The sequence below is a fragment of the Polyergus mexicanus genome, unplaced genomic scaffold, assembly GCF_030449975.1.
Source record: "Polyergus mexicanus isolate NDT 795.1 unplaced genomic scaffold, iyPolMexi1.0 SCAF_13, whole genome shotgun sequence".
NCBI classification, from domain to species: Eukaryota; Metazoa; Arthropoda; class Insecta; order Hymenoptera; family Formicidae; genus Polyergus; species Polyergus mexicanus.
Window position 1 is genome coordinate 6,331,630 of NW_027223333.1, and position 27,574 is coordinate 6,359,203.

General features: G+C 35.0%; 2 protein-coding genes across 13 annotated transcripts in view; one reads left to right on the top strand and one right to left on the bottom strand.

Annotated features, from left to right (window-relative positions):
- Positions 1–3,477: 3,477 nt before the first annotated feature.
- Positions 3,478–11,845, bottom strand: LOC138938731 (sorting nexin-13). 4 transcript variants are annotated; one of them, XM_070305941.1, is made up of 11 exons: positions 11,221–11,845; positions 10,178–10,320; positions 9,992–10,104; positions 9,734–9,833; positions 9,582–9,668; positions 9,364–9,488; positions 8,489–9,053; positions 6,696–8,255; positions 6,319–6,507; positions 6,027–6,241; positions 3,479–5,798 (listed from the first exon to the last, which is right to left on the bottom strand). In XM_070305941.1, exons 2-11 carry the CDS (start codon positions 10,178–10,180, stop codon positions 5,468–5,470), a joined length of 3,288 nt encoding a protein of 1,095 aa, XP_070162042.1. In that variant the 5' UTR covers positions 10,181–10,320; positions 11,221–11,845; the 3' UTR covers positions 3,479–5,467. The 4 variants fall into 4 exon arrangements, with proteins under 4 accessions (XP_070162041.1, XP_070162044.1, XP_070162042.1 ...); XM_070305940.1 differs by lacking the exon at positions 10,178–10,320 and having other exon boundaries at positions 3,478–5,798; positions 11,664–11,845; XM_070305943.1 differs by lacking the exon at positions 11,221–11,845 and having other exon boundaries at positions 3,478–5,798; positions 10,178–10,317.
- A 1,332-nt stretch (positions 11,846–13,177) lies between these two features.
- Positions 13,178–27,574, top strand: part of LOC138938492 (alkaline phosphatase) — a 159,173-nt gene continuing 144,776 nt past the window's right edge. Inside the window, exons 1-5 of one of the 9 annotated variants that reach the window (XM_070305503.1) lie at positions 13,178–13,321; positions 13,839–13,892; positions 14,455–14,554; positions 15,079–15,181; positions 19,719–20,569. In XM_070305503.1, coding sequence (XP_070161604.1) covers positions 20,449–20,569 — 121 coding nt within the window. In that variant the 5' untranslated portion in view covers positions 13,178–13,321; positions 13,839–13,892; positions 14,455–14,554; positions 15,079–15,181; positions 19,719–20,448. Of the gene's footprint in view, positions 13,322–13,609; positions 13,893–14,229; positions 14,555–15,078; positions 15,182–19,718; positions 20,570–27,574 lie in introns of those variants that run through there. The other 8 variants (XM_070305502.1, XM_070305501.1, XM_070305504.1 and 5 more) reach the window with 8 other exon arrangements.

Here is a 27,574-nt window from a genome sequence, read left to right on the forward strand (position 1 = left end):
ATATTTTTTACAAGAAACTTTTGAACGAAAAACTTATTAGAGTCTGGTCGACATTAAAAAAGACGTAAAGAAAAGAGGGGCACATCTATTTTTCATCGTCTCCTATTTATACGCAAATGTTGGCAGAAAATCGATTCCAAATTGTCGAAAGTGTTCGCGAATAAGAGAAATTTAGTTCTCTGGGATACGTCATGCAGACTCTATGCATTGCACAAATTTTTTTTTCTCGCACGCGTATATACGCATCGCATTTTCTGAGTCATACCGATCCTGCGAGTGGAAAATTACGCGTAATCGATCAGCACGCATCCCTCTTTTTCCGTAATCCCATTAGAACGTCTGTAACTCGCACCACAGGCTTCGAGCAGACATAATAATCGTGCAAATCCTCCGAATCGAGTCCTTACAGAATAAAAGATTTACTTGCGTATTTATTCCCGCAAATGTATGGATATTAATTTTTACATTAAATCGCTATAAATACATATAAATACATTGTAAATTAGACGTGCAGCGATGTAAATATTACTAATATTTTAATTTTAAAATTTCTCTGAGTTTAGTAAAATACACACACGCATACACCGCCGAAATATTCAGAAATTAGTGCTGATTATTTGATTATTGAAAGCGACGCGTGTTTTGCAACGTGAACGATATTCGCGGGCTGATTCACCCTCTATTCCTTCCATTCATTTCTACGTTATTATACCTCGTGGCGGGAAAGCGCGCAGCCGCGTCGACGGAGGATGTTTTGCTCTTCAGATTGTTTCGTCGCAGTTTCAACGAGCCTTCGTTCCACATTCGATCTCGACGATACGGAATGTTTGAATGATACGAAGGATTTCGGAAATTCTAATTTTGCCAGAAACGATCTCGTAAAATAAATTTCTAATAATCGTATTAAACGTAACGTTTTTTTATAAATAATTATACACGCAACGAGATGTTTTTGCGAATTTTTAGTTTATAATTACGTCGTGGTTAAATAATTCTGCTTAGAAAGAATATTTTGTATAACGATAAAAAGTTTAATATTTATGATGTAGAATTTAATTTTTAATTTTTAATACTTTTTATCTTTTGAAAAATTGATATTTTATGTGTAATTTGTAAAATCTCAGATCAAAAGAACAATCTCTTTCATCAGAAATCTCAGTCGATATTAATAGTCTAAATTTATTTTGTTCATATTTTTCGATACTTCTAGATTACACGAATAAATTTTTCTTTGACGGAACAAACCGCACGCTAGAAATTAGTAAACTGCGCATAAAAATTCCAGACAATAAATTATTTGAAAAAACGATGTATAAATGTTTAAAAAACACTATAATTTCACAAACCTTCCTCAGATTTCTATCAGATTTTCAATGTATTTAAAACAACGTTTCAAAATATTTTTTAAAACATTGCACTCGATAAAATGATTCTTCGTTACGCGCGCGACATTTTTTCCCACTTCCCCGGAAAGAGCATACTTCTCGAAATTTTTACAACGCGAATTATCATCTCGATACGATATATAAATAATAACATGTAAAAAATAATAACATGTAAATCGAAATTGATACAATCTTGTGATGAAGATTGCATGATTGCGCGATGCCATTGATCATGATTTACGCATTCAGGAAACACGTTTTCACGCACGCGGAATAACGAATCCGTCGAAATCGCGGCATTTTCCGCTTGCGGCGGGAAAACTCGATTAATCAGAAGTGGCGCGTGCACGCCGATCGAGAAAACACGCGGCGACGCGGAGTTAACGCGATAACAGTTTGCGACAGCGAGGGTACCTCGGACACGACTGATCGAGTGACCGAGGGGGTAGCATCGCGGAACATATCCCTCCCTATCGCGCGGGAGCGGGTGCGCGCGCGCGCGCGCTCGCACATTCGCATATAGGATTACGTGCGTGCGTCTGGGTATAGTGTGCGTACTACTATTTTACGTCGTACTACACCCGATGGAGACTCGTTCCCCTTCGAGAACGAGGCGGCTGAGGGAAGAGAAGTGCGCTGCCAGAGTGTATGGCCCCTCTTCCCCTCGTTCTCTTTCTCCTCGTCGTATGACTTTCTTTTGCCCCTCTCTCTCTTTCTCTCTTTGTATCCCTCTGCTCCCCTCGCAAGAGCGCCACGCTTGCTCCCCTCCAACCCCCTTCGACACGCTCTCGCGTGCGTGAATCATGCATATCGATTTTCTTTCGTTAGAGTAAGCGGGGGCCGTTTGGTACTCGCTCACGTATGGCCACTATTTCCCTTTCTCTTTCCTCCCTTTCTCTCTTCTCCCCTCCTACCCCCTTTTCTTTTTGATAGAGCCCGGGGGCCGCGTTGCGCCATGAGCAAGAACCCCCTTCTGAAAACGCATACGCGCACGGTACCTGATTCTTTTCGCACAATGGCCCGTGTTCTCGTTTTCCTTCTGCCCCCTCGCCCTCTCTCTCTCTTTAGTTGCTTTCCTTCTCCTCCTTGCGTACCCGTCGTCGTTACGTCGCGCGAAGCCCTCGACGCTCCGACGATCATCGTTTCTTCAACCCCTCTCCCCCTATGACGTTATTTTGCGCCTCAGTAAAATATCCCCGTCAGACACGCGTGGAGAAATTTGAGAACACAAATGCATGATCTTCCAGACTATTTTAATTCTAATCTCTCTGTCTTTTTGTAACATATTTATTATATACAAGACTTTATTTTTGTAATGCTAATAAAAAATCTTTTGAAAAGGATATTGTACAATATAATTTTTCTAAAAGATTTTAAAAGAGTACAATACTATTATTGTTATTGCTGTCGGAAGTTAATAATTGGAAAAAATCGAAGGTTTGTCATTTTCCATTCATGCGGCAAATATATTAAAAACCACGCCGACTCATGAAGTTCTAGTTAAGAGAGAAGCGGTATAAACTATGCGACTCGGGAGGATGTTCATGGCGGAAGTACTGGTCGCCCCCCATCTCTCGAATATCCCTTTTCGCCTCCCTCGTTTTCATGGCGGCGGTAACCGCCGCGCGCTCCTTCGGTATAATAATAAACTTCTTTTGTTTTCGAACACCCTCGTCTATTGTCGTTCGTTCTTTATAGGGACCCGCTTGAACCAGCGATCGACTAGGTTTAACTAAGCTCGAAACCAAAAACGTTCACTTAATAATTAGCCAAATCATTATGGGTATTTAGACTAGTTTGATAATGATATATTCTAACTTGAACTTCGCAGTTTTAAGATTGATTGTTAATATGTTTTAAAATTCTAAATATTTTAAGATTAACTTCGTTCGCGATTTCTTGGAAACTTTAAGAGTATAATTTCATGCAATATATAATTACATAATAGTCTTATGATAAAAAAGAGAAAGTGATATGTTAAAATCAAATATGATCGGCAGTTTTATGCGTATATTATACGTATATATAGTATTAAAGAATTACATATATTATTAAAGAAGATCCGTCTATATAAACATAAATATCGGGATAGGTTTAAAGATAAAACTAGGAACTCCTACCCAAGTTATAAATAGTTCCTTTAATAAGTGAACATGATAAGTGTATGGCGTGTTTTAACATGAGATAACTCTATATACAGACGTACGATGAAGTAATGTATAACAATTTTATACAATTGCATTCTGTATTTTTGACGAAGGAAGTCCCCTCCTAAATTTTTACATTACAGTTCGAAGAACGCTGTCGAGATTGTTAACAATTTTTCACTGATGAGTAGATACTCGAGCGCGAATGGCACGAATAAATCGAGTATAATTTCAACATAAATAATTAAGTATAACGTTTGCGATAAATTATATTATCTGTCTAAATTGATTGCATCGCCTAAAAGTTAAGTAAATTGAGTGATGTATAGTGTTCTCTTTATACATCTACGTAATACGTTAGTCTCCCGAGCGCTTTTGTAAAAAGAATAATTAACTAATTACCCAGTGTAATAACTTAAAATGCAAGTGGAATGTTTTCGTGAATCTTATTGCATTTTCCTACGAGGTAATTACAAGGAATTCGCGATTTTTTTCTTATTTTGTTTTATATTATATTCTACGTTAATACCGACGAGAGAACAGCAGCCTGAGTTGCAGACTCGGTTACGTAATATATCGATATTGAAATTCGTATATCGTACTTTTTGGCCACTAGATCACTTGAAATAATTGCACATATCACGGAAAAGTTCTATATTACCTATTTTTCTGATTGCGCCCTCAATGATTTTTTCAGTATATGTTAGTTCGAGAAAACGATCTACTTAGATGATCTAACGAGAATTCTAAGAGAGCAGCCATAATCTTATTTAATTTAACATATATTTTAATCTTTTAATAAAATATCGAAGTAATTTTTGTGGAACTAGAACATTATTTTATTTTAAGAGAAAGTTTATTTTATTTTATGTATTTTTTTTACATAATTAAGATTTAATATAATTAAATGAGACAATTTCTTAGAAGTTTTATTTCAGTTTTTCTCAATAGGATATTTCTAGGATATTTTAGGATTATATTATTTCATTGGAAATGATTTCTGGTGCCGATTAATTAACAGGGGACTCAATAGGATGGAACTTTTCCGTGTGCATCGTTGAACATATAAATCAAGATATGAAAGCGTATAACTTTCGTTTTGTTCCCTGTCGGAAGCTGTAGGCGCGACGGGTGTTCGTTATAATAGCATTTACATACATGTGCATTTCGCATTGCAGTTCAGAGGACTGTTTGAAGAGAATAAACGACATCCAGTAATATCTCAATAAGCGTAACGATTGATGTCTCATTAACCCATTGAGCTCAAATAAACTACTGCTAGCTTAGTCGTTGAAATATTGACACTCAATCACAGCATAGATATTTTATAGAATATCAGAAAGTCTGCATTCAATAAGAATTTGCATTCAGTACTTTGCATTTTGGAAACAGAAAATGGCAAAATAAAAAATTATAAAAAGTTGGACATTGTGGATACAATTTACTATAAACTCTCTCACACATACACAGATATATGTATATTAAGTACATGTTATATTTAGCATCCTCACACAACGCTACGTTTTGTAAAATAAAAAATAAACAAGTAAATAAATTTTTCTCTAAAATAGACGAAGAAATTTAATTGTACGCGATACCTGCATAGTTGTTTGCGTTTCTGAAAGAAATAGTATTTTATCAATCTTTAGATGTTCGTCGTGTAGAGATAAAAAGAGAAAGAAAAACTAAAGATAAAAGTCGAATAAGAGCTCAATGAGTCATAGAAACAAATATTTTAAATATGTTTCTCTTATATTGGACACTTTGCATGAGAGTATTTTCTTAATATCGTAAATCTCTAAGCTACCTAAAGAACTGATGTATCTTTATTCAAGATCGATAATAAAGTCGAGATTCTTAACCTCACGAGTTAGTTTGTCTGTGCATTCGTTCTCGCTCTATTGCATCCGAACATTAGTCTGTTCTGTTTTTCCATCAGGATCTCGTTTTGCTTTTACTCCTTATCCTCGGCGACACCGAATATAGTTTCCTGAAAACCGTCACAAGATTGTTCTGTGGGAACAGGGTCTCCACGATACCCTCTAGCAACACGTATAACAGTCTTCTGTTTAATACGGGCCGCTGAAACAGTTCGAACACTCTCAACAAGCCACGCCTTGTTGTCTCGCTACCTATGATATGTTTCAGTTCGTCCGAAAGACACGAAAGCAATGCTACTTTAGCTGCCACTCGCGTTCTGTTCTTCATTTCCGTGTCTCGCGGCGGTTTACTCTCGACCTTTACGCCGTTCGGCCAGAAGCTATTCCTATGAAAACGAGATTGATATATTTATAATCTTCCCTTTATTCATATAGATAAACGTTGAATAACATAAATATAATTTTTTAACAATTATATATACATAACGGACAATTAAAATTATATTACGATACGAAACTATAATATACACATGAACTATAACATATACATAAATTATTTTATATTAAAATTTCAATGATATTCTTCATTATTCGCGACGATGTCGGCTACTTACTTGAACAAGCGCAAATATCCCGCAACTTTCGACGGGCTGGTCAAGAATGATACGTATTCCACTATTCTCCTGTTAACTATATCTCCAAACATTGTACGAATGATTTGGCGTAGCAGCGTTATGATGCGCCGCCTTAGCCACTGATTTCGTACTTTCAGATCAAAGATCTCGTCCATCAATAGCAACATAATTCGCAAAGGTATGTTATCGTCAGTCTAAAAATATAAATTAAAATAATTTTCAATCGATTCGAAATACTGAACTCGCGAACGAGTGTAACACGCGGAAATACCTCTGTATCAAGACTGGCACCGACTTTGGTGTTCTCGTAAAACATACTAGTCTTCTTGGGATTGCCGAAAAATTTGCTGAGATTGTCCATTACGCCGTCCACCGTACTCAACATATTATCCGGCATCGTTTTGACTGCTTGTGTAACACTTTTCATGGACGTCTTTAAAGGATTCATTAAAGTGTCTATCTGTAAAACAAATATACGATTAATTTTTTCCTATAATAATAATTATTATTATTAAAAATAATTTCATATAATTTATTATGTATTTATAATTTGAATTTTAGAATAATATTAATTTTTTTTTCAATTTCGAATAAAAATTTTATTTATTTGATTATATAAAAAGTAAAAAATTCTGCGATCTAATTTACCGTTCTCGATATCTGTCCGCCGGTAACTCCTTTGTCATAATCTCCTTGCTCTAAGAACGCTAATAACAAATTCTGCAGTCCCATGTGACCGTCGACGATTGCAGGTTTCGTCAGTTGACCCAACCAAGCATTCAACATCAACATTCGTCTTTCCAATACGGTGCGCTCCATATTGTGGAAAGCCTTCTTCGCAGGGAAAGGTATTTTGGCTAAATCGTAATACTTCTCCTTGATTTTCTGATGCAAATCGTAGAAGTCGGAGTATCGTCTGTAGATGTGCCACTTCTCTTTATAGCCCGAATCGTAGTTTTTCGTAACCGCTACGGCGTATATGCCATACGTTTTCCCGCGATCGTTGACGATACCGGTTTCTATTATCGTGGCAGTGATCTCGAAATGGCCCTGCTGCAATTTCTTGATTGCATTTTGATCGTAGTTGTTTTCGTCTAACTTGATGAATTGTTCCGCGTTTGTTTCCACATAAAATGAAACATCTTTCTTCTCGCCGACTTGTTCCATCTCTGCGGATCCTTTATAGGCATTTTTCGCGCCCTTGAGATTACTCGTATCCGTGTCAATCTCGTCGACCGTTCTACCTTCATTTGTCTCTCCTACACTTGTTAAGCTCGTCGAGGAATTCGATTTCTTAGTGCCTTCCTTCGCAGTCGAAACAGGTTTCGCGTCGTACGTTTCGGACAATTCTTCCAAAGTGTCCAATTCGTTGTTTGTACTGGACAAGCTTATGCTATCCAAGGATTTTGCATCATCTTCAGAAACTGGATCTTTCAATAGATCTAGCTCGGCGAGCAATTTGACGTAAGCTAGCGATTTTTTAAAACCTGGTAGGAATCTGTCCTCATTCTGCAGCTTTTCGTAGCAGCAATTTCGTAGCTCGTCGAACCACGTCTCCTTGACCGACTCTGTCTTCATCTTGCTCAACAAACTCTTCACTAACGTGTCGTCTAATTGCAGTTTGGGCGATGCTTTGTCACTGAGATATTGTTGGTAAATTTTTGTGGCCGCCTCCTTTAGATTATCCAGATCCGCGTTCTTGCGCCTAACGCCGATCACACCTGGACCGCCGGACTGTGCACTTTGGATCTTCTGCAGTTCTATGTCCGATATTTGTTGCTCGGCCGAGACTTTCCATCCGTAGATATTCAGGTAAAAGAATAGGTATGCTTCCGCATTTATGGAGGTCATATAATCGATGAAGTAACTGAGAGCAATATTGTTCTTCAGCAACTCATCTAACGGCAAGTTAACTAATTTCTGGCCTGGTATGAGCAATCTGTTCCATTCCGGTTGAGCGCCAATCCCATCCGTTTCCAAGCCCTCCTGCATACCGATAATTCTCGCCTCTAGGATTTTTTTCACGTAAAGCAGACTGTTCAATTGTTGTTTCACTGACAGATCGTCATCTCCGCCCGAATCTTTCGAACGTAAGTGTGCTATTTCTTTACAAATTATATTCTTCGTCGCCATTAATTCATCTAAATTGTCCGTTATTCTAATTACTGTTAAAAAGATATCACTTGGTAAACTACCTTCCTTGGTACACTAAAATGAAAAAGATCAAAATATTAATATGATTCAGATAAGAAATTAGCGCTATTAAGTATGCAATAAAACGTGAAAATAAATATTACAAGTTTTTTTAATGACATTGTGAATAACAATTCTTAGAAACACGCAAACTTTAATAAATAAATAATTTAAATAAAGTAATGAAGCTTTTGAATTTACAAATATATATTTCATCCATGAATTTCACATTTTGGTGTTATACGTACCAGCCATATACATGCCTGATTAATGTAATCAGGATCGGAAAACAGATCCAATAACGGTCTGATTATAACGTTCACTAAGAGCTCCCTTAAAATAAATCTCACAGTCAAACAATTGAAGTCCGCCTTGGGTAGTACCAGGTACAACAGGATCTCGGATATTTCGCCCAAAAAATCCAATTCCTGTGTGTCGTTTGTGCATACTAAGTCCCTGCATATCAGATTATTCTCCATCTGCACCTCGAGATCAAAAAATATCTTCTCGAGCGATTCATCTTCCTTCTCTTCGCCGGTCGATTCGATTGGCTCGGTGAGCGAGGATAAATTGGGTATATACAATTTCGACTGCGAATACCAGGACACGTCGGTCTCGCTCTTGTTTCGGCGATGAGTCGGCGTCTTCTTTGGCGTTCCACCTGATGTGCTCGAGCTGGCACCATCTTTTTGAATCCTGTTCGATCGTAATTGCTTTATCTTCGCGTTTGCTTGTCGATACAGCCTGACATGCGAAGCTGCATCGTCAACGAGTCGCGTAGTCAAGTATGGTATCCAATCGACGCTCTTGACCCTATTTTGTGTATTGATATTGCATAGAAGACTATTCAATCAGTAGGAAACAATAGTGACCATTTTTCTTCTAATTTTTTTTTTATAATGAATATATATTTAACATTTTTTCGGAATTTTAATATCTACAAAATATACTAATCTTTTTTTTATAATTATTTTGAATAACATTTTAAAGATTATACAAGCATATAGTATATATAAAGATAAAGGCATCTAAAATGAATTTAATAAAGTTGAAGACTGGTAAAAATGTTCCGCGACTAATACAGCTCATTAAATTAATTAATAAAAATTAATAAAAAACTTACCGATTTGCGACATTGATGGCGATTTTCTGGGCAGTATCTCGAACAGAATAAATAAATTCCTCATCATCTGTAACAACACTGTACCATGGTTCCACATAATCTCTGATTAAAAAATCTAAGATTTCCTATAAAAGAGTAACAACGAATACATTAAGCTACTTCTCAATAATCAGAAGAGAGATCGAGTCAATATTGTTTTATAAATATTGAATATGTACTTGCAGGGATTCATCAATGATACGACTACCAGTTATTCTTTTATCTAATGTGAATGTCATCTTCTCCCTAGACAGATCTAGTATATACTGAAAATATAAAATATATAAAATATTATTTACGACGATCGAATTATTTCAAGATCTCCAATTACCTGCCGGAACTTTTCAGTCTTCTTAGTTATGTCTTCCCTTTCAGATTTAATTACATTGTTGAGATTCGGCGAATACGTTCGATATATACAGACCAATGTCCTGCAATAAATATTCTTCTATTTCTTATGTTCGGTGTATGTATATTCTCATTCATTTAATATATTTATTTAACTCATTCTTAATCTCATTGTTGTATATTTCATAGATCTTTGTGTTTCTAAAAGAAGAAAGAAACTTTGAGCTTTTCTTCGTCTTACCCTAAAATTAACGCCAGCAAGCATACGAGGAGTTTCGCGATCGTTTCTATGCCGAGAATGTAAGCAAGTAGAATCGCGGCAGCTCCGAGAACGCCATACAATGGAACGTTCATCTGTAAAGATAACAATCTATTGTCGATTGGTTGTTACAGTATAACTTCCTGGAGTTCGTACAATCGCGTATACCATGTGTATGTAGAATATGTAATTATCTCGAAAGACGCCAAGTCGCGCGTAGATAATGCGGGACAAATGTACTGTTAAGACATGTGACGATGGCAGCTTATCATGCGCCTCCTCGCGCACGTCTACCAAATAGTAGCTTATCGCTTGAAGCAAGAGAATAAATGCAGAAATATAAATGGGAGGATACGGCTTAATGATGAGTCAGTAAAAAACATAATCATAGAATAGAACTTTCTAAGAGACTTTGTAGGAATTTTATGCATCGAGAATAAAATAGAGAGTGGAAGCCCTTTTTTATAGTCTTTAGATGCAAATTAATATTTTATATATTCTATAACAATCAGAGATATATAATATATTTATATAGAATAGCATATGTACTGAAATAGAAATATACACACAATATAACTTTCTTTTTTACAATTAATTTTATATATGTATATAAGGAGAAGAGAAATATGATTTATTTATGACAACTTTTATTATTTATAGATTATTTAGAAAGTTGATTTTTCTGGGGGGGAAATATTCTTAGAAAATTGAAAAATGTTGTGATAAATTTGATCTTTTTACATTTTTATAATTTTTTCGTACATATGAATATTTTAATCATATTAGTCTGCTTAATGATTATCATTAGTTTATTACATTCACTCATATATAATTTTTACAGTTTTATTAATATTTATATGATATAGTTTGTGTCTTATTAAACAGAGTAATAAATTTTGTAATGAACACGATGAACAAAGACAGTATTGAATTTAATTTTTCCATACGTAAACAAACAGTTTTTGTAATAAGGCTTATCAGAATAAGTAAATTGAAATATAATAATGAGAAAATAATTTACATTAAAATTTGTTCAAGATATTTTTATCCAGATATAACACTTCAGACATAAGAGTCAAGAGATATAAATCTCAAGAGATATAAATCTTCAAGATATAACTGTCAATAAAATAAACTTAAACGTACAAAAATACAAAGCGCGTGTTTTGTGATAACGGCAAAATATCACGAAATGTATGATATGTATATACCTTTTTGTTGTCATGCACTTTTTTGTTAAGAACAAAAACGCTTTCTCCAGTCCCATTTGTTTCACTTCGATTCACAAATGTCTCTCTATTTTCGATAAAAATCGATCGTACTTTATTCGCTATTCTTATAACAGGTGACGATTGTTGTCTTGAACTTCGAACCTAGATATTTACATATACCGTACGTTTGTCTCCTCTCCATGTCATCGCGCGCACAAACAACACAAAACAACTGTCACACTACTGACGTATGGTAGACGCGTGAACGTGCGCCTATTACACATCGCGGCTATAAAATCGCTAATCTGTCGAATCACGAGACTCGTCACTGTCACCCCGGACGATGAATGGACAAACGCGCGAAACTCAGAGGCCGTCGAAGAAGATGACGACGAACATTCGTCGCGAGGACTTTTTTTGCATCTTTCTTTTCTTACGCCTACCTTTGGTAGTTGCTCGACGGGCCGATTATCGTCGCGCATTCGGCAACACGCATATTGTAAATCTCGCACAGGCGGTGCTCACGCTCGGCCAGCTGGTCAGCTAAGCGGCGCTTTATTTACATCCTCGCAGATGGTGCGGCTCGATGCGCTGCTGAATGATACGTCGGTCGACATTACGTCTTCCGATCCTCTCTCGCGCGAGTCTGCGTGTTGCTCGCGCAACGCGGTCCTTCGCACAGCGCTCCCTGTCGACGTATGCAACGAAGCATCTATCATAGTTATCTCACTATTAATAGTGCTGATCAGAAAGGTTCCGTTTATATCGACAAGAGGATATATTAATTTCTGTAAATGATAATATTAAAAATATGCTTTTTGGTTATTTTCCTCTTAATTGATATAATCGAGCAAATTTTTATTATTAAATTATTAAATTATTACTTTATTTATTTATGATGGGAAACTTCTCTTGATATTAAATTATTTTCTTGCATAGCACAAGATTTTTATTACTCGATTGAGATAATAGAATTCAGTCTTTTTTCATAACTATAGATGGACGAACTATATAATTTCTAATGTTAGGTTAGTGAATTTAGCAAGATATATGAACTAAATATAAATTATTTCTATATGCAAGAAACAGGGAGATAAAATAATGTGTTTAGATAACACGTATTAAAACTAATCGTAAGTATCATATGTGTATATAATTATAATTGTATATTTTTGTTACATAACATTTATTTTGTTACTTAATATATGCATTGATTTTATTTTTAATATTATTTTATCTAAATTTTCATATATTTAATTTAGCAACTACTACTATATAGCTTGATTGGAGAAATAAATTGCAAATTTACATTGATTATAAATTTAGGCATAACAACGCAATTTATCACAATATTCGAGAGATCTCGCACTTCAAATCACAAACTGTCTTTCGGGACGGATTTTATCTGAATTTCGGATCAAATCGCAGTGTTAAAAAAATTCCGCGGATGATAGAATATGATAGGATAGGATGATGGTTGCCATCGCGATTGCAAAAAACATCTCGCAAAATTTTTTTTCCTCTCATGGTTTTTTCTCAAATTCAGATGAAATTTGTCCTGATAGGCAGCTGTCGCTTGACAAGGGATTAATACTTATTGCGATTAATACTACGTCTCTTTTAAAGTCTATTCAATTAAATCGGATCAAATTATAAAATCTATAAAAAATTTAAATATAAAGTAATATGTATAAAAATTATTCAACAATTCTATGCAATTACTGTAAAATCAATTATAATTTGTAAATATTACATCTATTTATATATGGGTGACGATTTATATAAAAGATGCAAAATACATAATACAATCGATATTGACATTCATATTTGTTGATATATCGCACTTTAATGTCTCCATATTGATATATCGCACTTTAATAGAATTTCATAGAAATTGCGGCGCACGCATGCGCGCTTCTCGACGCGTCATATTGAAACTTTACTCGTGTCGCACGCATCGCGTTAAAGTGCAGTCATTCGTATATATTTGTCGCAATTTTGGTTCGCAGCGAATTGATTTCCATGTATGGTAATAGGACAATCAAGTGGATAAGGAATTGAATTAAGCAAGGAACAATGAAAATGTACGAGTGTTATTAATGTAAGTAATTTATGTAATATGCATCGACTCTTTTCTCATTACGCTATTTTGTCTATCGCATCATTATTTCTATGTCGGGCGATTTAGTTCGTATCATGAAAGATGTCGTAACATGATCGACACACGTATTGATATTCGTATTGCAGTTTATCCAACCATCAAAATCGCAATACACGCAATGTACTTTTCGTATGAGTCTTTCGATGTGCGCGCATGCGCGTGCGGTGAGCGAGAAAGCGCTCGCCGCGCCATGCGCCATGTTGAAATTTCATTCGTTTCGCGCTTCACGTTGTAACACGATCGCTCCGGCATTTGTCGCGGTTTTTATTCGTCCAGAGTGATTCGCGAGTGTAATAAATAGTATCATATCGAGCGAGGGTCATGCGACGTCGAGTATTATTATCGTGCGCGATAGCAGGCGTTGATCGAGACTTAATATTTGTATTTTCGTGCAGCGATCGAGTTGTATTCCCGCGTCGTATTGAAGTGCAGTATTCGTAATTTCTGTTCGCAACAGACTGATTCCCGTGTATAATAATGGAACAGCCAAGCGGATGATGGACTGAATCAGGCGAAAAACAATGAAGTACCGATGAAAATGTACGTGTGTTATTGATGTAAGTAATTTATCTGCATTTGCGTGCGTTGACTTTTCTCATGACGCTATTTTATCCATTGCATCATTATTTCTATGCAGGGCGATTTCGATCATATCATGAAAGATGTCGTAACATGATCGACACATGTATTGATATTCGTATTGCAGTTTATCCAACCATCAAAATCGCAATACACGCAATGTACTTTTCGTATGCGTCTTTCGATGCGCGCGCATGCGCGTGCGGTGAGCGAGAAAGCGCTCGCCGCGCCATGCGCCATGTTGAAATTTCATTCGTTTCGCGCTTCACGTTGTAACACGATCGCTCCGGCATTTGTCGCGGTTTTTATTCGTCCAGAGTGATTCGCGAGTGTAATAAATAGTATCATATCGAGCGAGGGTCATGCGACGTCGAGTATTATTATCGTGCGCGATAGCAGGCGTTGATCGAGACTTAATATTTGTATTTTCGTGCAGCGAGTTGTATTCCCGCGTCGTATTGAAATGCAGTATTCGTAATTTCTGTTCGCAGCAGACTGATTCCCGTGTATAATAATGGAACAGCCAAGCGGATGATGGACTGAATCAGGCGAAAAACAATGAAGTACCGATGAAAATGTACGTGTGTTATTGATGTAAGTAATTTATCTGCATTTGCATGCGTTGACTTTTCTCATGACGCTATTTTATCCATTGCATCATTATTTCTATGCAGGGCTATTTCGATCATATCATGAAAGATGTCGTAACATGATCGACACACGTATTGATATTCGTATTGCAGTTTATCCAACCATCAAAATCGCAATACACGCAATGTACTTTTCGTATGCGTCCTTCGATGCGCGCGCATGCGCGTGCGGTGCGCGGAAAAGCGCTCGCCGCGCCATGCGCCATGTTGAAATTTCATTCATTTCGCGCGTCGCATTGTAACGTGATCGTTCCGGTATTTCTCGCGATTGTGTTATTCGTCCAGAGTGATCCGCGAGTATAATAAATAATGCCATATTGAGCAAGGGATAAGCGACGTCGAGTATTATTATCGTGCGCGATAGCAGATATTTATCGAGATTTAATCTTTGTATTTTCGTATATAGCGTCCTATTTGCGTAAAAATGAAAGTGTAGCCGTTCTTATTCGTTACGATTTTTATTTGCAGTAAACTGACTCCTGTGTGTATTAATGGGACAGTCAAGCAGATGATGGACTGAATCAGGCGAGAAACAATGAAATAACAATGAAAATATACGTGTGTTATTAATGTAAGTAATTTATCTGTATCTTCTCTCTCTCTCTCTCTTTCTCTCTCTCTCTCTGTATGTGTGAATGTGTGTGTATATATAATGTATGTGTGACTTTTCTCACGACGCTACTTTATGCATTCGAAATTGTTCTGTACTTTCCACGTTTCTATAAATATTGTGAACTGATGTTGATAATATTATTTTGATCAAGGATCATTTCTTATATCGTATTATTAATATATATATATATATATACATATAATAATATATATAATATAATATAATCAAATTTTAATAAGATAACGAGCAGATAACTTGGACTATTCATGATTTTGCTACAAAATCATTTTCAAATATTTTAACGTTTTACATGATTTTTGAGATACTTGCAATGATGTGGTAAAAATATTTCAAATAAGATCTTGCCTGTTTTGAACGAGAAACAAATTTTATTACTGCAATTGATTGTATAAAAAAAAAAAAAAAAGATAAAATTCTACAGTCTAGATTCTAATTCATCTATGTTTGTCAAACTTTTGTCTTAAATTATTATAATGTACATTTTATACAAGAACTTTCCTCTAACAAACTATATTATTTTTTCACTTTTTTGTAAGGCAAATCATTGTTACAATTTAAGTGGAATAATGATCCAAACTATAAAAAAAGTAAAAAAGAAAAAAAAATTTATTATTCGAATAAAAACATAAAGAACCACGAACGTGTCTCAATTTATAATGGATATCGAATTGCAAGCGCAGCTGCGGCATGTTTTTTTTTATGTTTTATGTTTTTTTTCTGCCACAATGCACTTCAGTGGTAACTATGTATGGTGAGCAGGCCTACCGAATTAGCGGTCGAGCTCTCGTGAAAGGTACTCCCTCGTTTGGAGAGATGAGAGAAAAGAGGATAATTAAATGTCTATCGGAAATTCGGTATGGCCAACGATCTAACTATCGAAAGGTGATTGAACTATTCGATTTGTTCGCTTTCTCTTTCCCTCTCTTTTGCTTGCCGTCCAGAGTCACAGGTGTCTGAAAACGGCAGCTCTATTCTATCATCGCGTGGCCAAAGTGGTTCTCCGAGTATTCCGAGACTCATCGTCTCGTGTATTTAATTAATCACGCGACGTCACTGATATCCAACGTTAAATTCCGCCCGCGGCTTCGCCGTGCTTTTTTTGAACGCGTCCAGCGCGAAATGCAAATCTGTTCCTGACTTTGTCATCGGTATGCGCTATTGGCCGTACTTACCCAGATTCTTCCGGAAAAGAAGTGATAGCTTTTATAATTAAATTCTATAGAGAGATAATATTTACTCATAACTTTCTGCGGGACTAAAACACGTATACAGATTGAGATATCTCAAATAAGCAATTGATATTTAGCTAATACTGTATCGAATAATGAATATGTAAGAATTTATTGATTTGTTATAAAATAACAGATGAAAAAGAGCCACTTCTTAAATATATAATATTTTTCGTCCACGTGTTTTGAAATACCGATTCAAAAGGTATACTAAATATTTAAATATTAAAAACTCTGTCATTCTATTTTTAAAATATATTTTAGAATTCACAAAATAGAAACATTTTTATAATTTTTGCGTGAAACAAAAAAAAAACATAGTAAATTTTTTTTGAATATTGTATCAGGGAAAATGTTATTTTAGTAACAGCAATTTCGCGACAAACATTGACATCGTAAAAAATATTTCAGCATAGTGAGAATTGAATTATTACGCATAATGGCATTAATTCTCCATTGGTGCATCATTTATCTACTAAATATATCAAAATATAGTCAGGATTTTTCTACGTCGATAAGACTGAATAGTGGCGAATAGTCGACAAGGAAAAATCGCGACATCTCAAGGGATAATAAGTTCCCTCCAATCTTTCGAGAGATCTAAGACCAGCGGTCCCAACATCGAAAGGTTCGCGAAAAGTTCTATATCTCACCTTTATAGTATTGGCAAGCGACGTTTCGCAAGTAGAAGATGACGCAGTTGGGACGCGCATTGTTCAGATTTTCTTCATTCGTATACAAAATTTCCCGAGTGATTTCTCCTTTCAGATATAAAATCCTTAAGTTTTAAATGTTAAAAATTATAGCTTTTAATATTTAATATATTTTGTGTGCTTTTTTATTTTGAATAAAACTAAAAAGACAAAACGATGAAAGCTTGCTTTATTAATTCTTAATTAATTATGTTGAATTCTTGTAATGTACTAATTATTGCATCAATTATTGCGTCATTGTGCATGTATATGTTGGATTATATTATAATTGCTAAATTGAAAATAATAATATGGTTTTTAATTTAATTTCACCGTAATAAACAATTAATTTTGCAATGAAGTTACTGTCAAAAAAATATTGTAGTATTTCATATAAGAAATTTTGTTTTGTTCACATTTTCACTTTAAAATGATATGGTTATTATTATAAGTGGTTACTGCATGAAATTAATTAAGAATTAAATAAAAATAATGTTACTTATATTTATAAAATGTAATACAAAGCGAAAGATTGTTCTATAAAAATTACAAATTTTATACTACATATACATATATAATATAGACGAGAGAACAAAATTCGAGCGTAATAAAAATTTTTCGGTTGGGAAAAATTTTGATTTGAAACTTTTTTGTAATTTAATCATCCATCTATAATTGATAATCGGAGAGAAAATATATATCGTGAGCAATTTCGTTGCATCATCATTAGAATTATTTGACTGAATTCACATCGATTATTGAACTTTTATTTAATTTTGCATACTCTCTATGATATCATGACGAAAAATGGAGAATTCACTTTGGAATCTTTTAAATTTCTTCGAAAATAATTTCCAAAGTTATTGATAGATGTATAGAGTGTCCCAAGTGCTATTATTACGCCCATTAGATATTGGAGATTGAAAAAATGACATTTCGGAATATCGGATTAGTAATTTTGAAATTGTAAACGATTGAAATTTGCAAGAATTCGGCAAATATATACATAATGTTTTTAAAAAATAATTATATAATAAAGATTTACAATTTATATATGTTTAATTTTGAAAAAGCTTTAATAGAATCTTAATTGGAATTTTTGATGCGTATATATTTAATTTCAATTTTGAAGATTGATTAAAATTATTTTAATATATATATATGTGTGTGTGTGTGAGGAAAATATGTGCGCTCCATCAAAAATATTTTTGTATATCTGGGATCACATTTAAAAATAAATTCAAACAAGGATTAGCTCAATATATTAGGTCGGAATATCGCTAAGCTATCATCTTTAAACTACTACCTTCCAGCTTTTTTTCTCGGGAAAAAATGGACAGAAGTTTTTTTGCACCGTGACGATGACAGTCGCAGTCGGATTGCCGGGTAGCGATCATTCGGGCTCGTACGGCTGGTGTCGTCGCCGCTCGGCTGCCGCGCCGAAAGCGACGAGGAACGGCTGGCTCGTCGGTACGCTCGCGCCACTGCGTCCGCGTCCGCCCGCCCGTACGTGCGCCAGTATCCCTGTCGGTCCTGCGTTACGCCGGATTCACTCATTCTCATTCCGCTCCTCGTGGAGGTCGGACGCGGTTGCGCGTGGGACGGGTATATCTATGTGTAAACAATCAAGGACAAATAGGCATCGCGATGAGTGTTATCGCTGCTGCGACGAGGGGCGGGTAGCGGTAGTGATTCGCGCCGGATGCAATATCGATATCCCGTGAACGGTGCGATATCCGATTTGTGTTGATCCAAGTCGATGATGACAATCTTCGAATCTCTCGATATTGGAAAGAAAGACGCTTATATATTTTCGCGATAGATCTCGTTGCGATTGAACAGCGAAGAAGATTAAAAAAAAAAAAAGATTTAAAAAGAAATTTGTACGGTTCGAGAAAAGAGTGAATGCAGGATGTAAAGGAGATCTTTTCTTGCCGTTTTCGAGAGAACCGGAGTCCTTTGCAATAGGATACAAAGTGCTGCGACAAAGTTTTTGTGATATACTTCGTTTAACGATGAATCCTAATTCGCTTCATAGAGCAAGATGATTACGTCGCGTGTTCTGTACGATACACGTGCGTTCACGTTCGTTAGGTACAACGAAGAATCGTCGGCGACTTTGAAGTTTCCGAGCCGTAAGCCTCCTATCGGGATAACGAATTTTCGGTAAACGCTCGCCCTTCTTTCGCTTTGAGAGGGAATTCTGATTAGATGAAGGTACGGCAAGGACGGTGATTCATGGTGGAAAAAAAAAGTCGGAGCGACGAGCTCTTCGAGGATGCGAGAAGAACGGAAATTAGATATGCTCCACTCGTGTACAATCGTGTAATCACTACATCGAATCCGTGGCATGTTAGTTGACGCGAACGTCATCGAAACACATCTATTTAACTTTCTTAACATCAGCGCGTATAACGAGACATGGGGCTTTGTTTATCTCTAACGGTTAATTTTTATAAAAAGCAAAGAACTATCATAATCAGAGGCTAAACTGGATTCTTTTATTTTCGAATCACTGAATATATATACTGTTTATGCATTATATTTCTACAGAAAGAAAATCATTTGATTGATCAAATATTACGCTATAAACATGATACAATCGATGGCACCCGCTAATTTTCATTTTCAAGAAACTTGAAGTGATAATCAAGATGGATGTATGTCATTAGTAAACAAGTAAAAAATCTGCATCGGATTTTGTTATATATCTAAGTGTCAAATCAATCTTGTCAATAATTCGCGATATATTGATGGGATTCGGCACAACCAATTGTCCGTTCGCACCATGTCCGGTTTACCGTGCGCGATCGGTCGTGCATCATCCTCGCAGCAACGAGCGGCCGCATCGACTCGTCGCGATTCCGGACGCCGAGATAATTTCTCACCGCGCGAGATAACTCGCGTCGACGCGCCGGAAGCGTTCGCCAGGTCAGCGCTTCTCGTCCCTTTCTTCGATGCGCGCCGTTCGTTGTATCGCCAGATAGACAACCGGAAGAGCGGCGCTAATCTCCGGTAACCGGTATCGCACGGGAATAGACGGCGAGATCCATAAGATACATGGCGAGTTTCGGGACGCGGTCCGTGGAGAGTGACGGCAACGAAACGACTAGTGAGACGCGACGGTGAAATACTGGACACAACTTAAGGAGGATAGTACACAGTGAGACAAGGATACGCCGCTCCACTCGAGTTGCTAATCTTCACGGTGAATCCGATTCGAGAAGGATTATATGTAAAGGGGGATGAGGAAGAAGGATACGGAGGATAGTACGTAGCGCGAATGGCCAGTTCTCGTTTCGGAGAGATGCGGCGCTATCCATTGCATCTCAACGTAGCCCTCACCGTCGTTCTATCGGCGATTTGTGCAACCCTCATCGTCGTCGTGCGTGCCGGAAAACAAGGTAAGCGTTGTCGATATTCCTTATTCCTTAACATTGATCTTATTGTATTCACGATTGTAATAGTAATAGCATAAAAATACCATAAAGCGCATAGTACACGTAAGAGACAAGATGAGTAAAGCACGTGAAAAAATGGCAGAGAGAATTAAAAAATTGATTGCACGGTTCTCTCTTTCTGTAAGAAGCATGACTATCTTTTCTATATTTATATATTACTTTGCGAAAACGCTCTTTTTTTTAAATAGTTGAGAGCGAGAGAGAGAGAGAGAGAGAGAGAGAGAGAGAGAGAGAGAGAGAGAGAGAGAGAAAGAGTATAATTTTATTCACTAAATATTAAGTAATAATTATTATACAATTTATACTTTTATACTTGGTACATTTTTATTTAAACTCTTTGATGTACTTTTTTGTACATTTTATTTTTATTAATATATTTTTAATATTTAGTTATGATATATTGAGATCACTTTTATCGTATTTATATATAAAAGTAGTTTATAATATTAATAAAAAAGAAGGAAATATAAATGTTGGAAAAATGTCTAAATTTAATAAGATAAATTAAATGTTTGGTCACAGAAAGCTTTTAGAAATTGAAAAATACGAGCATATAAATAAATCGTCGAATGTGGTGGATTGTAGTCTCTGATCAGACGTATGGCAGTTTGAATTTCATTATTATTATTCAATGGAATAGTAGGTTGGTATCGCGATCAGGAAAACAATTTCGCTAGCGGAAGGTATCTTTCAACAGAAAACGGCTTTTCACGATCTGCAGGTGAATACAGTTCCGCGATTCTTGGCAGGCACAATGGACGCGTATTGTGTATCGCCGATTCGTTATTCCTTACATTTCCGATTGAGGTGGTTTTTGGTATGCTTGCCAGATCGTGCAGAATTTTTCTCTCGCTGCACGGCACCGTCCTCGTAATGACTCAGTCTGCGATGGAACGTGAAGCAGACGATAGCCAAACTGTCACACAAATATCACATTGCGCGAACTAAAGCTGATATCGATATTTTTAACTTTACACACACGAGAGGCGTCGAATAATTCAAATGGAGCAATAAAGATGGGAGAAAAAAAATAATTAAAATTTTTTTGGGATAATTTTTGATAAATTTAATCTATACGGAAATAGTGACAAACAGTTATGATGATATCACACAGTACACGCATTAGTCAATATACATTAAATACAATAAGTAATTATTACAATAGGTAATCCTAATTCTAATGCTGAAGCCATTGTTACGCTTGGACAGACATAATATTACATTCCTCATAAGAAATATGATTCATAGAAATGACACAACGTTAGCTCTATTAGATCGGACGAGTAATTGTAATAATTCTAATAAATGTTGCAATTAGAAGTTCATATGATTAAATTTGTTTTGGTATCTACAAATTTAATTAATAACGTCGGAAATGTCGGATCTATGTTGTTTTGCCTTATTCTGCTTTCATAATAATTACCAGAACAATATCATATTTATCTCTATTCATTATATTATATTTAATTTTCTAAATTGTTTAACATACTAAAAGAGTTATCTAAATTATAAATGTTAAGAACTAATTATAATAATAAGAATGAAAAAATAAGGGTTAATTAAAAGACTTTAAATATTTAAATTTTAATAAATTATTTTAAGTAGTGATTTTTCTCTCTTGTTGGAGAGAAACAATTGTGGAGGAGCATATAATTTGAGAAATATAATTAGCGGATTAGTGTGTACTTATTTTTTCTTTTTGCAAGAAACGGTTTTTGTTATACGTCAAGATTAATTAACGTATGATAAAAAATATAATGCATAGATATAATAATTCAGGAAAATATATTTAATTTATATTTGCTTATTCATAGTGATAATGTCCCGTTAGGTTCGCGGTGCTCTGTCAATTAATTGTTGCAACTGTAGATTTAATGAACGTCAGTTCGTCATTCTCGCATCCTAGGCCGCCATTTAGACGATCCAGCTTAGCTTAGCATATAATTTATGCATTCCATGCTACATAATACGCTTACAACTTGTGATTGAGCTTACGTACAGTTTGCCGTTAATAATACAACCAAGTATGTATAATTTGCTGCTTGATTTGATGTAATTGGATAAATAATTTATACTTTATTATTTACTTGTTGAGATTATTTTGTTCACAAGTATAAAGCTTTGAAAAAGGTGCACAAAAAGATCCAATAATTAAAATTCAATAGTGGCAAACAATTGACTTCGAAATTATTTTCAAAAATTTCATACCATCTTATAATAAGTATTGTATTATAACTATATACTTGGTTCGCGAGATGGAAAAAGTTTGCCGGATTAGAATTAGACGAAAAGTTTGCGTATTTATTCGGACAGAATTATTCATGAGCATAAAATAAAGCATCAATGTAGTTCATTAATAGCAAAAGATTAAAATTTTCGGACATATATTTTAGAGATACGTAGAAGCCTGTAGAGAGAAAAAAAGAGGAAGAGGATTGTTATGCAAGATATGTGTTTAGATTTTGTAAATATTCTTAAGCCCGGCATCTTGCACGACAGCATCCAAGTTTGATATCTAATAACAGTTTTCTTCGGGGATTTCCGAGTTTCTAACGCAGTCAAAAGTTTTCACGTATCGAGAACACTTAATAAGTTGGATGATAGCACCGGAGATACCTGATTTGCAATTTAATACACGGTCAATATGCAACAATATGCAATGCACACACACACACACACACACACACACACATCAAAAATTCTTGTTTATAAAATATTAAGTGCCACAAAATTTTAAAGTAATATTATTATTACGGGGCAATCATGTATTATATGCATGATGCATTGTGGAATTTTCAACAAAAATAGTTTGATTATAATACGGAATTTATTGAATAATCTTAATCAACCATTGTCTGTTATTTTTAACAGAATGATATATGTGTACAAAATGTATACATCAAATCGAGAAGATTATTATTTGTTTTGATGTTAAAAAACATCAATAACTTTTAATTTATGGACAAACAAACTTGTACCGCTCGAAATAATATTCCATATATTATATAATTTACAATATTATCTTTTTATCGCCTATAGAAATTTTCTGAATATGTTTTTTTCTCGTAACCATATTTGAAACCATATGTGCAGTTGTGTGCTATTTATTCCACAGTAATGATAGGTGTTGATATAATCAATCATATTTCAGATTAGAGAAGCAAAGTTCATTGGAAAAGCGCGTTTATTGAATTTGATAAGTCAATGATTTATACTAACGCTACATTAACGTACCAACAATGCATTGTCTGAATGGAGTACATCGTGTGTGAGCTTCTATTTTCCCATTCAATGCCGCAATAAATAAAAGCAAATATTTCCACTTAGCTTGAGTGCTATGGCAAACGTTTAACTACGTACAATAGGAGTGGTTGGCTGCAAAAACACATTATTTGACTTCTCCCGCTATAATACATATAAATAACGTATATATTTATGCAAATATTACAAATTGTTCTTAAAAATCTCTAAGAGATATATTTTGCCATCGTAGCAGCTGTCGCGTCTGCTTTTATTAAATGGAACGTAATTAACTTTTTAACAGTGACGTAGTTTTATATGACGTATATTTATGTGACACTTTATCTCTCATGTGTAGAAATCGCGAAAGTACATGTGCGTATGTGCACATAGTGAGATAATTCGGTTTTTATTATGAGTGGCGCGTACAAGAGGGCTTATTAAATAACGTTCTTTGTTAAAACGATGCCACGCGGTCGTGTCACGTGTTGCATTTCCCAGATTGTAGATATAAAAATACACCGATATATATATTTGCATATTTTAAACATAATCCTCAGAAAATGTACATCGGTTAGACTTTTTTAAAATGATCTTGCTTTAATCACTATTTTAAATTGCGTAAAAAATATTTTATATAAAATTAATTTATATAAAAAAAAAAGATAGAAATAGTGCATAAAATATTATGATTTTGTAAATAATTTGTGAATTTTAGTATTTGAAGTGAGATCTCTGTGCATTACAACTTTTTAAAAATACTGAACTTTTAATTAAATTCTTTCGCTACGACATAAATGGAATTTAGTTATTCACTTACTTACATTTCGTATTTATGATCTTTATTTTCTTTAGGATATTTTGCTTCTAATTTATGATCTTAAATAAATTTGCATTTACTAAATATCAAATAGCTATAAAATTTTTTTAACAATCTATAACATTGATATTCAAAAGAGTAATCTCTCAATCAGGTTTTTGAAATATTTTGCATAAGAAGTACATGAAGATAACTGTATAATAAATTATTTCAGGTGTTGTGTATGGTATTTTCGGAATTAAAATACACAACACACACACATAATTAGTATATCCGTCTTTTTTTCCTTTTATTCAAATTTTAATATATTGTTTCCTTTTATTAATACTGTTAAAATTCTTGATACGTCTTATATTCGTTTAATCTCGTGAGCTTGGGCGTTGTTGAGATTGCAATCACAATCTACATAGTTACGCTGTAATAATAATGTCTGTAATCGTGGCATCTGGCGAACATAGTTGCGCTACGTCCTGAACGTAAAATGTTGCGTTACATCGGCTATGCGTGGCGTGCATACGATTTGTGCATTAGTTGCACGCGCAGGTTGGGTGGATATACCATGTTGCAATATCTCCTTAATAACCCGAAGTTGATTATAATATCATGCAAGAGTGTATAAGGCATGGATCTCATCAGTTCCCTCGCAAATTTATAACATATATTTGGTTTTTGTAATATAATATCAGTTTGTAAATTTTAATTTTACTTATTTTACATTCGAATGCAAATGTTTGGATATTGAATGATATTCGCATTTTACTACTGTTTCTATATTAGAAAATTCTAAGCGTGAATTTCTCCGTAATTAAAATTTTTCTGTTAATATTGGTTTACAACATTTTCCCTTGGATTAAAATTTTATTCAAAAATAATAAAAGTTAATTTAAAATAAAGACTATGTGATTTTGACTACTTGCAGTTCTCGAATTTAAGTCGCTAAAATACTTAAATTTTTCGACGTAACATCGCGGTAATCAGTGTTTTTTCGCAAAATTTTCGCGAAGCAAAAATCCATTTATGCACAATAATATAGGATGTCTAAACGAATAGAAATTTGAAATTAATTGATAATCATAAAGTACGCCTTTGACAAGAGATGGACTTGCAAAAAATGAATGCCGTCTTTTATTATTTTATATATGTGAAAATCTTCAAAGCATATTTTTTCTAATCGTCACTCGTTTGAAATCTCTTGTCTTTATATATCTCTTTTCTTCCGTTATTGGCAACGCAAAGATCTCGGTTCGATATTTCTTTCTGTTTTTCATAATTTCCTCCCTCACGCGTTCGTGATATATGTAACTATTGTTCAGGACAAAATGATCGTTATCACTGGTAATGGAGTGGTGTCTCAGTCGCTTTATCCGGTCGCTTTCTATCGATGGAGAGCTCAGTCGCTTTATCCGGTCGCTTTCTGTCGATAGAGAGCTTAGTCTCTATCTGAGAAGTACCTAGTATAGTTGTAGGATTCGAGGAACGTCGCAGCACACAATGCCCGTACGGGATAATTACACGGGGATGTCAGCCATTCGCGTAATCGTGCATCATACGCCTGCTCCATCCTCTGTTGTATGCTGACGTTCGTATTATCGGTGGAAATATCGGTGGAGATTCACTAACGAATTGACTTAACCATTAGATGCATAATGCGTCGTATTTGAAGTATCATCGATACGCGAATTTCGATATTTTATGACGTTTCTCTCGCGAAATATTCCGCGAAATCATATTCGTGATATTATATCGTTTGTGAAGAGACGATAAAAAAATAATCTCGAATCGATCTACCTCTATATTTCGATTCTCCATTAGTTGCTATCACGTATATTTGTTATCCGTATCATTTCGTTTACACAAATGGCATAATTTGCGTTTTGTACTATCTCTACGTATCGTATACGTTACATCTCTGCGCGATTAGCGGAATTAATTGGTACGTATCAGAATCGGCGGGTGTTTCAAGCAAGTTGAATACTAGTTTTGAGTTACGTAAGGGTTCGCTCGAAGAGTCTGGCCATTTGAGCTTATATTAGTTCACCAGACGCTCGGCGCCGGTGATAGACGATGTAAGTGGAAAGCGCCGTTTCGTACGTGGTTATACCGTTAAACAACGATCAGCCACAACGGCTGTCGTATCCATACGGCGTATGACTACAGACGCTTAAATCTAGCTCGTCCTTTGCGCCCGTAATCCTGTATATCCAAATCATTTTGGCAACGGTATCGCAACTTACGATCATAAAGGCTTAACCCTTAATAAGGTACATAGAGTCTCTCAAAGTTTAATCCCACGTGAATTTTGCTTTCCATCTCTCTTTTGTTTGTATAAAAAAAAAAAAATTAATAATTGAAGGTTCAATTCCAATGCGATATTCTTTTTTTTTCTGTCAAGAAAAGTTTTACGCAATAAATCTGTTAAAATTAATGCGAATATTGAATTTGCAAGAATTTCTTACTGTATAGAAAAATAGAAATCATCAATCAATAAATCAATAAGAAGAGAATTATCGATACTTCTTACTAATATCAGAGGGAAAATAACAGTGGAAAAAATCTTTAATATTGGAAATAAAGTATCAGAATATCGATATTGCCGTATTGTGGATAATAAACTAAATTTTAATTATTTGATGCGTTCCTTTGTGACTTGGAATTCCTCAGCAAAATAGTTGATTACTAATTACAGTGTATCTAACGTTTAATTTCAATTACCGCATCACTTTATATACGAGGAATCATGCTCGTTAGGCGTAATCATCAATTTACCTATATATTGTACAAACGCGATGGCTAATGAAGGAATGATTACGGTCGATATGATGACCTATTCTCGAAGCTCATTCAAGTAACTATATTAAAACCGCATATCCACCCGATTAAATCGAACA